General features: G+C 40.5%; 1 protein-coding gene across 4 annotated transcripts in view; it reads left to right on the top strand.

Annotated features, from left to right (window-relative positions):
• The window catches only part of topaz1 (testis and ovary specific TOPAZ 1), a 124,451-nt gene that overhangs the window by 69,371 nt on the left and 41,328 nt on the right, over window positions 1-13,752 (top strand). For all 4 annotated transcript variants that reach the window (XM_028817934.2, XM_028817935.2, XM_051935620.1 and 1 more), the window contains 2 exons: window positions 1,126-1,274; window positions 3,924-4,016. In XM_028817934.2, coding sequence (XP_028673767.2) covers window positions 1,126-1,274; window positions 3,924-4,016 — 242 coding nt within the window. The remainder of the gene's footprint in view (window positions 1-1,125; window positions 1,275-3,923; window positions 4,017-13,752) is intronic.

The raw sequence follows: 13,752 nt of genomic DNA, 5'->3' as shown, positions 1-13,752 counted from the left end.
ATGTTACAGATGTAATGTAGCTTTCAGATCCTTCCAGTCCTCTCCACTCACCTTGTAACATCTCAGGTTCACAGCTTGTCCAAAAGATAATTGAGACAGTCTTGACACTTGGTCTGCATCTGCGATGACAGCTGTTTACCTTATTGTAAAAATCCATTCAAAAATTGATGGTAACAAGCCAAAGGCCAAATTTTAACATTAATAAAAATAAGTATCGGGCATTTGTGAGTTCATTTGACTTGTTTTGAATTGAATTGAATTTGTTCATCAAGTGTTACTCTTATTAACCAGCTAATGTCTTCTTAGTGCTCTGATGGGAGTCTTAACAACAGCAAAAGTCAAACATATCCTGAATTGGCTTGATATTGACTAATTTGCACAGCAATAATTGAATTATGTTTACATTTTGAGTGTTAGCTTTAAACAAGTGAATAAGTTTAGAATATGCATATGGTAAGATAGATGTGTGTGGTTTTAGTCCATTGCCAGTAACTCCAAACCCACCTCATGAAATTCATACCATGAATTGTTTTTTGTTTTAAATGTATGGAAATTTTAGCCTTTCTGGTTTTTATTCCACTTACAAAATTGTTAATACGTTCAAAAAAGATTGTGCATGAAAACATTTGTAATAACTTGCTAAACACCAGAAGTACAATATTTGGGGGGTAAGAGGGTCGAAAAAAGAAAAATATTTATTTTCTCTTGATAAGAGATCAGTACTTAATTCAAAATATCACCCCCAACTGTTTCCTGTGGGTGATATGTCAAGAAAAAAAGGTTGAGAACCCCTGGTCTTATAACACAACATTTAGATTATGAATAGCTGCATGGGTTTTTTATTTTTATTTTTAAGAGGAATTTATTAAATAATTTCTGTGTGCGCGAGTGATTTTATTTTACAGTGTAACTGTAATGAGCTAGTACTTATTTGTAAAGGCCTTTGATATCTCTGCTCTAGTCAAAAATGTGTTTCGGCATCTTATCAAATCTTATCTAATTTGGTAAGACTCCTTTATTTTTACTCATGTCATTGTAAAAGTCCTTTATTTCTTAATCTGCATTTACTTTAGAATTATTTAAATAAAGTTTAACATTTTTGTTTGGTTTCTTCCCTCTTTATAGTTGACATTTTTATAGGCCACTATGAAAGATTCACACCTGGATGTGATTTTGATAATCAAGTTTTTTCCAATCTTCTGTCAAAATTGATAAATTGCAATGAAATAAACAAGGTCTTTGCAGTAACGAAAACTGTACTCCCAAAGATTTTGGTAAGTAATATGTATGTTATATTCTCAAGATAAGATTGTTTTGACTATTGTTAATTTAAAGAACAAGTGGTGGAGGGAAACCTAGAAGGCGTGTAAGATCATAAAATATGTAGAGAGAGCACATGTACCTGATGCTGGCTTGCATTGTTGCAAATTTGTTATTAGCACTCATTCAGGATCACTTAAGAAAATACTTTGTGTGCACACATGCAGGTGACATTTTTAACTGATGCAACAGTAGCAATTATTTAATCTCTTCAGTTATTGCCCTTTGGTTAGGGTGGGCAATACATTGAATTTTAGATTCAATATTTAGAAAAATCAATATTCAAAAGCCAGTGTTGTGACATTCAGCATATTTATTTAAATTTTCCACAACTTCTGAATGTTAAAGACCGCAAAATCTCCAGTGCTTTATTTAAATACGACTGTCACCACCTATGTTACTGAGAGGTGATGAGCGTGTGAAAAAATTTGATCAAGGATCAGAAGAAGAAAAGTTTAGAACTGTCGGGGAGATGACAGTTTAAGCAGTACAACATCTAAAGATAAAATACATTACTACAGATGAAGAGGTCATTCTAAGCATGTTTGAAACCTGCAAAGTTCCAACAGAATGTTCAGTGTTACGCTACAGTACATAGTGTATGAGCGGACAAGCAGAAGGAGATAACTGCTGCAATGACTTTTCTATATTAAAAGCCTCAAAATTTCCTTACTTGTGTCCTTAAAATACTTGTACCTTGTCAGTGGTCATACAACTGCACTAAACAGTACCCTAGGTTCTTGTCTATAAGCCGGACTCATGTATAAGCCGGAGACCAAAAATCATACGAATTTTTAAAATAAAATCGTATCATAGATAAGCCGGACTCATGGATAAGCCGAACGTACTATAACCTATAACTAATAGAAGGGAGGGAGGTCAGTGGTCTCACTCGCACCCATTTAATTTCTTTAAGGGGGGAGAGAGTGTGAGATATTGGCGTCTCTCTCACTCCCCGCATGGCGCGGCTGGAGCGCATTCTTTCTGCTCTGGGCGTCGCCGAGTCAACACGCGCGCGTAGCGGTCATTTAAATTGTGATTTTATATGTAAGCATATTTAAATATATATCGCGGATTTTTTGCTGGTTCGCGGATTTCTGCGGACAATGGGTCTTTTAATTTCTGGTACATGCTTCCTCAGTTGGTTTGCCCAGTTGATTTCATACAAGGGACACTATTGGCAGATGGCTGTGAAGCTACCCAGCTTACTTTTCTCTGTCTCTCTTGCACCGACTTTCTCTGATCCTGAAGTAGGGCGTGTGAGCAGGGGGGCTGTTCGCACACCTAGACGATGCGAACGCTCGTCTAAAAATGCTGAAAGATTATCTTCACGTTGCTATCTTTTGTAAAGCTGATTCCTGAAAAGACATGCTGCACAGTGCTTCGCATACTTAAAAGCTCCAAGGGCACGCATTGATTTTTGACTGAAAAACAAACTCTGTCTCTGTCTCTTCCTGCTCCTGACGGAGGGGGTGTGAGCTGCCGCCTTCAACAGCTTTGTGCCGCGGTGCTTCGCATACTTAAAAGCCAAACAGCACCATTGATTTGTTTGCTAGAGATTGTTTTCTCTATCTATGTGACATTCTGTGCTCCTGACACACACTCCTTTGAAGAGGCAGATATGTTTGCATTCTTTTAATTGTGAGACAGAACTGTCATCTCTGTCTTGTCATGGAGCACAGTTTAAACTTTTGAAAAAGAGACAAATGTTTGTTTGCAGTGTTTGAATAACGTTCCTGTCTCTCTACAACCTCCTGTGTTTCTGCGCAAATCTGTGACCCAAGCATGACAATATAAAAATAACCATATAAACATATGGTTTCTACTTCGCGGATTTTCTTATTTCGCGGGTGGCTCTGGAACGCAACCCCCGCGATGGAGGAGGGATTACTGTATAAACCGGACTTATGTATAAGCCGATATTCTATTTTTTCATTTTCACAACTTTTTTCCTTAGATAAGCCGCGGCTTATAGACAAGAACTTAGGGTAATTTGCATCACAGCAGAAGTGACAAGTCTGTGCAAAGGAAGCCCCTCATCCATCCATTTCACATTGTCTCTGCAAGTAAAATGTTGCAAACAGAAATAGACAGAGATGCCAGCAAGGCAGGCAAATGGTTGAAAACAATACATATAGTGGAAGTACAGATATAAGTAGAGGAGATATGAAACAAAAATTGTTGATAAAAAAAAACCATTTTATTTGAACTGTTTCTTTGAGGTATAGCAATTAATGAAATTGTTACTTTTTGGGGTGAAAGGGTTTCATTTGCTAATATTTCTTATTCTACTTCTTATTCTTCATCTTATTATAATGAAGACAATATACTGGGTTTTGGACTTTGTATAGAAAAATATATATATTTATGTCTGTATGCTGCTGCTTTCTGGTAAATCATATCATTCTTGAGGCTACTGTAGCATAGAATTTTACAAGTATAAACTGCATTGGTGGAGTAAATGATTTTCAATGTCTGTCTTGTAAGTTTTTAAAACTAATTAACTGATAAAATCTCACCTTTTCTGATTAATGTGATTATAGCGAAATTTTTATTTTAATCCTGTGAAGTTATGCTGTAATGTCTGTATTTTCTGCAAACAGCCACCCATACACCTCCTTTTAAATGTTTTTGAGCGAGTGAAAAATTGGGAATATGGAGATGCTGTTGAAAACTTGACTGCTATAACTAAACAGGTAATTATATCTGCACATTCATGTACTGATGTATGTATTTTTGCGGCTCCAGCATAAGTACATTTCATACGAGTATGGTATAGCTATTCTCATTTTTAAGTGGTTGTTAGTTTTACAAGTTTACTAACAGAACTCATCTCTTAGAGGGATGTCAAGAAAATGATGTAAAGAATAAAATAATGTTCTAATATGTGATTGTTTTTTCTAACAGCATTTTTGCATCGCTTATGTCATAGAGAGAAATTTACTAACTTGTGTGGAAAGTCCTATATAATTACATTCAAGGTGTAGAGTGCGTGCGTGCGAGCGAGAGAGAGAGCGAACGAGCGAGAAGAAGTAAACATTACAGAAAAAAATTTCCTTGTGTATGACGCGCATCTGATTTTCTAATGCTAATTTTCAGGAAAAAATGTGCGTGTGGTACACGGGTAAATACTGTAATCTTTATCAGTGAGTAACTGTTGGTTACTTGACAGTTTTGTTTGTTCTTATAAACCTCCAACTAGTTTTGCCATTTGTAAACCATACACTGTGTCACCTTTTATAATATATTCTAAGCCTGTGTTCCATTTCCTTAGTTGTTTTTACATCCATCCATTCTCTTCCGCTTATCCAAGGTTGGGTCGCGGGGGCAGCAGCTTGAGCAGAGATACCCAGACTTCCCTCTCCCTGGCCACTTCTTTTCGCTCTTCTGGGGGAATCCCAAGGCGTTCCCAGGCCAGCCGACAGACATAGTCCCTCCAGCGTGTCCTGGGTCTTCCCCTGGGCCTCCTCCTGGTTAGACGTGCCTGGAACACCTCACCAGGGAGGCATACAGAAGGCATCCTGATCAGATGCCCGAGCCACCTCATCTGACTCCTCTCGATGCGGAGGAGCAGTGGCTTTACTCTGAGCCCCTCCCAGATGACTGAGCTTCTCACCCTATCTTTAAGGGAAAGCCCAGACACCCTACGGAGGAAACTCATTTCAGCCGCTTGTATTCGCGATCTCGTTTTTTCAGTCATTACCCATAACTCATGACCATAGGTGAGGGTAGGAACGTAGATCGACTGTTAAATTGAGAGCTTCACCTTGCGGCTCAGCTCCTTTTTCACCACGACAGACCGATGCAGAGCCTGCATTACTGCGGATGCCGCACCGATCCGCCTGTCGATCTCACGCTCCATTCTTCACTCACTCAAAAACAAGATCCCGAGATACTTGAACTCCTCCACTTGGGGCAGGATCTCACTACCAATCCTGAGAGGGCACTCCACCCTTTTCCGGCTGAGGACCATGGTCTCGGATTTGGAGGTGCTGATTCCCATCCCAAGCCTCTTCACACTCGTATGCGAACCGATCCAGAGAGAGCTGAAGATCACGGCCTGATGAAGCAAACAGGACAACGTCATCTGCAAAAAGCAGTGACTCAATCCTGAGTCCACCAAACCGGACCCCCTCAACGCCCTGGCTGCGCCTAGAAATTCTGTCCATAAAAGTTATGAACAGAATTGGTGACAAAGGGCAGCCCTGGCGGAGTCCACAACTCTCACTGGAAATGAGTTTGACTTACTGCCGGCAATGCGGACCAAGCTCTGGCACCAATCGTACAGGGACCGAATAGCTCTTATCAGGGGGTCCAGAACCCCATACTGTCAGAGCACCCCTCACAGGATTCCCTGAGGGACACAGTCGAATGCCTTTTCCAAGTCCACAAAACACATGTAGACTGGTTGGGCAAACTCCCATGCACCCTCCAGGACTCTGGTAAGGGTGTAGAGCTGGTCCAATGTTCCGCGACCAGGACGAAAACCACACTGTTCCTCCTGAATCCGAGGCTCGACTATCCGACGGACCCTCCTCTCCAGGACCCCCGAATATACTTTTCCAGGGAGGCTGAGGAGTGTGATCCCTCTGTAGTTAGAACACACCCTCCGGTCCCCTTTCTTAAAGAGGGGGACCACCACCCCGGTCTGCCAATCCAGAGGCACTGTCCCTGATGTCCATGCAGTGTTGCAGAGACGTGTCATCCAAGACAGCCCTACAACATCCAGAGCCTTGAGGAACTCTGGGCGTATCTCATCCACCCTCGGGGCCCTGCCACCAAGGAGTTTTTGACCACCTTGGTGACCTCAGTCCCAGAGATGGGGGAGCCCACCTCCGAGTCCCCAGGCTCTGCTTCCTCATTGGAAGGCATGTTAGTGGGATTGAGGAGGTCTTCAAAGTACTCCCCCCACCGACCCACAACGTCCCGAGTCGAGGTCAGCAGCGCACCATCCCTACCATATACGGTGTTGACACTGCACTGCTTCCCCCTCCTGAGACGCTGGATGGTGGACCAGAATCTCCTCGAAGCTGTCTGAAAGTCGTTCTCCATGGCCTCCCCAAACTCCTCCCACACCCAAGTTTTTACCTCAGCAACCACCAAAGCCACATTCCGCTTGGCCTGCCGGTACCTATCAGCTGCCTCCAGAGTTCCACAGGACAAAAGGGTTCTGTAGGACTCCTTCTTGAGCTTGACGGCATCCCTCACCGCTGGTGTCCACCAACGGGTTCGGGGATTGCTGCCACGACAGGCACTTGACCACCTTACGGCCACAGCTCCGGTCAACCGCCTCAACAATAGAGGCACGGAACATGGCCCATTCGGACTCAATGTCCCCCACATCCCTCGGGATGTGGTCGGAAGTTCTGCCAGAGGTGGGAGTTGAAGCTACATCTGACAGGGGGCTCTGCCAGACGTTCCCAGCAGACCCTCACAACACGTTTGGGCCTACCAGGCCTGACCGGCATCCTCCCCCACCATCGAAGCTAACTCACCAACAGGTGGTGATCAGTTGACAGCTCCGCCCCTCTCTTCACCCGAGTGTCCAAGACATGTGGCCTCAAGTCTGATGACACGACCACAAAGTCGATCTGAGGCCTAGGGTGTCCTGGTGCCAAGTGCACATATGAACACCCCATGTTTGAACATGATGTTCGTTATGGACAATCCTTGAAGAGCACAGAAGTCCAACAATGAAACACCACTCGGGTTCAGATCAGGGGGGCCATTCCTCCCAATCACGCCCTTCCAGGTCTCACTGTCATTGCCCACGTGAGCATTGAAGTCTTCCAGCAGAACGAGGGAGTCCCCAGAAGGTATGCCCTCTAGCACCCCCTCCAGGGACTCCAAAAAGGGTGGGTATTCAAAACTGCTGTTCGGTGCATACGCGCAAACAACAGTTAGGACCCGTCCCCCCACCTGAAGGCGGAGGGAGGCTACCCTCTCGTCCACCGGGGTAAACCCCAATGAACAGGCTCCAAGTCGGGGGGGCAATAAGTATACCCACACCCGCTCGGCGCCTCTCACCGGGGGCAACTCCAGAGTGGTAGAGAGTCCAGCCCCTCTCAAGGAGATTGGTTCCAGAGTCCAAGCTGTGTGTCGAGGTGAGCCCGACTATTATCTAGCCGGAACCTCTCGACCTCGCGCACTATCTCAGGCTATTTCTCCTTCAGAGAGGTGACATTCCACGTCCCAAGAGCCAGCTTCTGTAGCCGAGGATCAGACCGCCAAGATCCCCGCCTTTGGCCACCACCCAACTCACACTGCACCCGACCTCCTTGGCCCCTCCCATAGGTGGTGAGCCCATGGGAAGGAGGACCCACGTTGCCTCTTCGGGCTGTGCCCGGCCAAGCCCCATGGGTGCAGGCCCGGCCACCAGGCGCTTGCCATCGAGCCCCACGTCCAGGCCTGGCTCCAGAGGAGGGCCCCGGTGACCCGCATCCGGGCAAGGGAAAACGCCGTCCAAAGTTTTCATTCATAATAGAAGGTTTGTTTAACCGCTCTTTGTCTCATCCCTCACCTAGGACCAGTTTGCCTTGGGTGGCCCTACCAGGGGCATAAAGCCCCGGACAACAGAGCTCCTAGGATCATTGGGACACGCAAACCCCTGCACCATGATGAGGTGGCGGTTAAATACATAAACTATTATGTTTTTACAAATAATTTTAATTCAACTAGAAAAGGCTGGTCAGAATTAACTATATACTGATGGTAGGAAAATGTGAACAACAACTGCAGTAGTCAAGTCTTTTCACCTGCAAGACCTTGTAGGAGCTGTCAAAGAAGAGACCACATAGGTCTAAAATAACATTTGAAATAAAAAGCACTTAGCAGAAACAAATTGTACTTTTGAAAGTATTTCTCATAGATGGGGTTGGATTTAGGGATACTCTGATCGGGTTTTTTTTTTTTTTTTTTTAAAGACTGATACGGATCACCAATTTTGTTACTTCATCGGCCGATTTCAATTTTTTTTCCCCCTTTATCCTTTTAAAAAAGTTTTTACACTAAGCCTATGCATAACCAGGCACGCAGAAGCCTTGTGTCCTATATGAAAGTGTATTTTTATAAATAAACTATAGATCACAGGTGTTAACTGTTCATTTTTCATTAAGAAGATGAAATAATGTAGGGTTATTGTCCAGTGACCATAAAATACTAAAATGAGTAAAAATTCTTTAAAGTACATACTTTCACTAATGAAATATATACAGTATTATGTATCCGTAATACATGCGGCAAAAAGGAAAGTAAAACGCTTCCCATTAATTACAAGCTTTCATGTTGTTTAATTTTTTCTGTAATGTACCTATCTGAAAGAAGGGTTAAAAAAGTAGTTTTTCTTCAGTGTATCAACTAGACGTGTAATTCTCAAAGTGTCATTATAATAAGGATTAGCATTTTAATTATGTAGTACTTGTTTCGTACCGAAACTTGTGCTGTATGACACACAGCCACGAATAAGAAACACCGTACAAGTCTTTAAAAAAAAAAAAAAGCCACAAGTGTATCAAATGTTCATAAGTTCTTTAATAAGAAGACACAAGACTAATATGCTTAACCGTTTTATAAGTAAAAGATACATTTTGCTGTTAAGATAACAAGTCTATTGTTTAATAAGCAGCAATTTCAAATTCTTCTTTACCTTTTATTTTCCAAATTAAAAATGTAAGCTGCTGCAGTCATACTTAAGCTCGCAATCCATACTGAAATGGTGTCATTTTTAATTAAGGACAATATAAAAGGTCTGAATTAATTAAAGTAGGTTTTCTTGCCATTTGTCTAACTGCAGAGGACGACTCCTCTGACTTTTTCACAGTTTATTACTCCACTTTCTTTAACGTAAAAGCTGATGTTACAAATGCCTCTCACTCTCAGCTATGCGGAAGAGTCCATACTGCTAAAGCAAGCCTCGACTTGCTGCTCTTTGTTTACGCTGCAGGAAGTTTGCTAAATTACTATGAAGCTTAGAAAAGCAGGGACTGAAATAATCCGCTTTTGTGATTGGCCAATTTTACAATTCACCAATCAAGTCTTTTTTGTGAAAATCAGGCAATTTAGATCAATGGCCGATCGATCAGAGCATCCCAAATTGAATTGTTTTTTTCAATTTTTTTTTCAATTTTGTATTTATTTCAATGTAAATGGCTGTATCTGTTAAGTTATTGATACTTGTTTAACTAAGTAGCACGCCATTGTAATGTTCAAGTTTTTGTGGAAAAAAAATATAAATTTTTTATCCATACTTCACATTAATACCTTAGATGACTAAACTCCCACCTTCAGTATACAGAAAGTAAATTAAGATGTTTTTATTCTTTATTCTGTGGTGGAGAGATAACGTTAGTTTTGAAACTGACCTATAAAAAAAATCACTTTTATTTTAAATATTATTTTATGTATTAATACTTGCCTAAATACCTCCAGATACTATATACAGTGCTACAGTATTGGATATTTACCAAACAGAATACAGTAAAAAGATACAATAAAATAAATCATTGGTATTAAATAACATTTATGGAGGCATACTTGTCCCTGTCCATAACTGGACAATGTACATAAACTTGTGAATCACTTTATAAAGTAAATTAATATTGTTTGTTTTTAATTTGTGTGAACCTGAAGGCCGCACTGTGATGCTTTTAACAAATGTGATCAGGTGTTACCTGCTGTGTTTCCAGTATGTTGTTGGTGGCGGCACACAATATAAAAACTGCCTTGACTGTTTACATCCCTGAGTAACACTGGACGTTTTAGGTGTTGTGCATATCTTGAGACACAGTCCCAAATATCAGATGTTCTCATAAGCAAAACTGAAAGCTATTATCATACAGAGTTTGCAATCTAATTATGGTGTAAAAAAACACAGCGATTACCAGTACCATAGAAATCAAGATTCAGTTGCTGACCAGACCAAGGTTATTATAGTTTTGCCTTTTTATATTAGTTTTTATTTCTATATTTTTCCTGACTTTAGTTTTCCTTCGTGTATTTTTAGTTTTAATTTAGTTTTTATTTCACAAAGACATTTCTATTTTATTTTTATATCTATTGGTTTCAGTTTTAGTAATTATGGCATGGAGCTCCTACGGGGTTTAGTTTTGTGTCACGATCAGACAAAACTGTACACTTAATGGGTTTGGATATAAATTTGTTAGTGGAAGCTTACTACACTACATGGTTTGCTATCTAGTTTTGTTTTGGTCTGATAAAAACAAGCATAATCAAAACCAGATACTGAATATGAACAATTTTACATGATTTTATAATTTTTTTAATATTTTCTATGTCATTTGTGTTGAACAAATCTGGGCGGATTGTTAGCACTTTTTTCCTTTTATTGCTCAGAATGGGCCAAGTTGTAATGAAATTTAGGTGAATTTTAAGGATTGATGGTTTTTTACTCAAAATGTCTATAGCACACAACATATCTCCTCCAAGACAACGTGCTTAAAATGAATGCCTTCAATATTGCATTCAAAAATCTCCCATACTGTGCTTTATTTTCTACCAGCCATATTGATCTCTGATTCCATCTCAGGCACAGAAAATTTATAGACAGAATTTTGACACCTACAGGCCTGAAAAGATAATAATAATAATAATAATTCATTACATTTATATAGATATCAAAAATTAGAAAACAGATTCTTCAGTGTTCTGACAGGTGTGATCGTGAAAATCTTGGGGGCTTAGGAAGAAAATGACTCTTAGACTTGAATCAGTGTGCAGACCCCACCTAGCTGTATTCAGGGAAACAAAGAAAAACAAGCATGTAGTGTGGAGGTTAGGGGTGATGAGACTTGAATAGCCAATGTATAAGAACAGTAAACCTTAACAAGCAGAGTAAGAGCAGGTAATAGGTATATGGACAGGTACAAAATGACAGAGACAGCATCTGAGATTAAGAACAATATACACACATTATCTAAACCTGTTTATCCATAGTAGGATAGCAGGAAACCTGGAGCCTTACCCCAGCACGTTTGGATGCAAGGCTGGAAAAATCCCTGGTATGCAATATATATGATGTGGCTGATGTTAAGAACAAAAAGAATATGATATATCAACTATCCATTTTGAGAGAGAAACATTGAAAAATTGGGGACAAATATTTTAAAATATAATTCTGCTACTGGATTATTTTCACAATATCTGGTTTTTTGAGCTGTGAATGTGAACTAAAAAGATAAATGAATAAATATAGAGTGAATACAAAAACACATTAGAATGTTTAGTTTTTCATCACATGGCAGACTCTCTTCGCCTACCTACATGTAGTTCAGTAGAGATGTTGCCAACTCAGAAATTTTACAAAGTTCGTATCTCTTCGTTGTTAAACTATAACAATCTTGGACCAGACTTTGGTAAAACCAACCCAACAAAATATCCAAACGAACTGAAACAAATCATTTTAGGTAGCAATTTCTTTAAAGACCTTCAGTGGCTGAAAGTAAAAGTAGATCCATCAGGGCTGCTGTTAGAAAAGTAGACACGGTTAAGGATGGGCAGAGAGTCATGGTGTGGTGCCGAATTTGTCAAATCATTCTATAAGGTTTAAATATTGGCAATATGTCTCTCTGTGTGATGAGCTTTTATGAGTTAGATTAATGAAGGACAACATCCAGAAACACATCAGAAGGTGAAACATTTGGAAAGGATTGGTGTTTTTATTTTCATGCTTGCAAGTCCTTGTTACTAGCACAGAAATAAGTTTATTTGCAGATACCTGGCATGTGTTAATCTCATTAGTGCTAACAGACCTTTTTAATTATTTAATGACATTTTACTAATGAATGGAAAATTATTACTTACTTGCAAATGTACACTTTGTGAAAATAAAGTAAAATTGAAGATGCCTCATTTTCAGTCTCTGAATTACAACATCATCACCTGAAATGCAGCAGCTTGAGTGAGTGCTACGTTAAGTCTGTTTTAAAGATTTTACAAGTTATGCAAACAGTGCAAACGTTGATGAGTACTAAGCAATCCACATACTGTATGTGTTGCATATGACTGCTAAGCAAATTCAAAAGCTTATACAGTATGTATCAATGATAACTAATTATGAATACTTATAGTGTGCTCTGTAACTAACATCCTGTGTGGGGTAGGGGAATCAGGGAAGGTTATGCGTAATCTTTTTTTTGTGAGACCTTTTCTGGGATATTAGGTGTAGTTTTGGTCTGCAAATTTCAAAACAAGACACTTCAACATTAGGTCAAGTACAGAGACAAGCTGCCATACCACTTCCAGAACTGCAAGTTATGAGCATGTGGAATGATTGAAAATACAGGGAAGGTTGGAACTGGGTAATTCTTCGGTGATGTTTCTTATCATAAGGTCTATTTTAATGAACTAAAGTAATTCCTAAATAGCTGTACTACGCAGAACAGGGCTGTGGAGTCAGTACCTAAAACCTTCAACTCTGACTCCTCAATTAATGGTACCACCACCTCTGATTACTCTATTTGTAATTAGACCAATATATTTACTGTGATGACTGAAAGCACACACCATATAAGATAAAAGGCATTTCATCACTGGCAGCACGAATCATCAGGCTACCTTTAAGCACCCTAACCTTTTAAAGTTTGGGTTTAAAGGCTGTAGCGATGCCATTGTGGCATTTTTATATTATTTAATAAAGAAGATACATACATTGAGTAACATTAAACAAAAGATGAATTTTATAAAATTACAAAACAGGATAATCAAAAGCTTAGAAGAAAAAATAGTTTAATTATTATATGTGAATTTGGAAATTTTAACACATTATACAGACAGACCTCAGTATGTGCGTCTCGGGAACTGCAGGTCTGACATTGTGGTCAGCAACACAGGAGCGCCGCAGGGGACTGTACTTTCTCCGGTCCTGTTCAGCCTATATACATTGGACTTCCAATACAACTCGGAGTCCTGCCACGTGCAAAAGTTCGCTGACGACACTGCTATCGTGGGCTGCATCAGGAGTGGGCAGGAGGAGGAGGAGTATAGGAACCTAGTTCCCAAGACGCACATACTGAGGTCTGTCTTTAAGACAGTCCACAATCCATGCCACTAGGTATGAATCTACTCCCATCTGTGTCAGCTTGTCCCTAAGGAGCAGAGGTTGGATTGTGTTGAAGGCGCTAAAGAAGTCTAGAAACATAATTCCTACAGCACCACTGCCTCTGTCTAAGTGGGAGAGGGATCGGTGTAGCATATAGATGATGGCATCCTCCGCTCCCACCTTCTCCTGATATGTAAACTGCAGAGGGTCAAGGGCGTGTTGAACCTGTGGCCTAAGGTGGTGAAGCAGCAGCCTCTCCATGGTCTTCATCACATGTGATGTCAGAGCAACAGGCCGAAAGTCATTCAGCTCACTAGGACGTGATACCTTTGGGACTGGGGTGATGCAAGATGTTTTCCAAAGCCTCGGGACTCTCC

The sequence above is a fragment of the Erpetoichthys calabaricus genome, chromosome 13 (genome assembly GCF_900747795.2).
Source record: "Erpetoichthys calabaricus chromosome 13, fErpCal1.3, whole genome shotgun sequence".
Taxonomy (NCBI): Eukaryota; Metazoa; Chordata; class Cladistia; order Polypteriformes; family Polypteridae; genus Erpetoichthys; species Erpetoichthys calabaricus.
The sequence above is the reverse complement of the archived record's forward strand: the minus strand, read 5'-3'. Positions and strand labels throughout refer to the sequence as shown.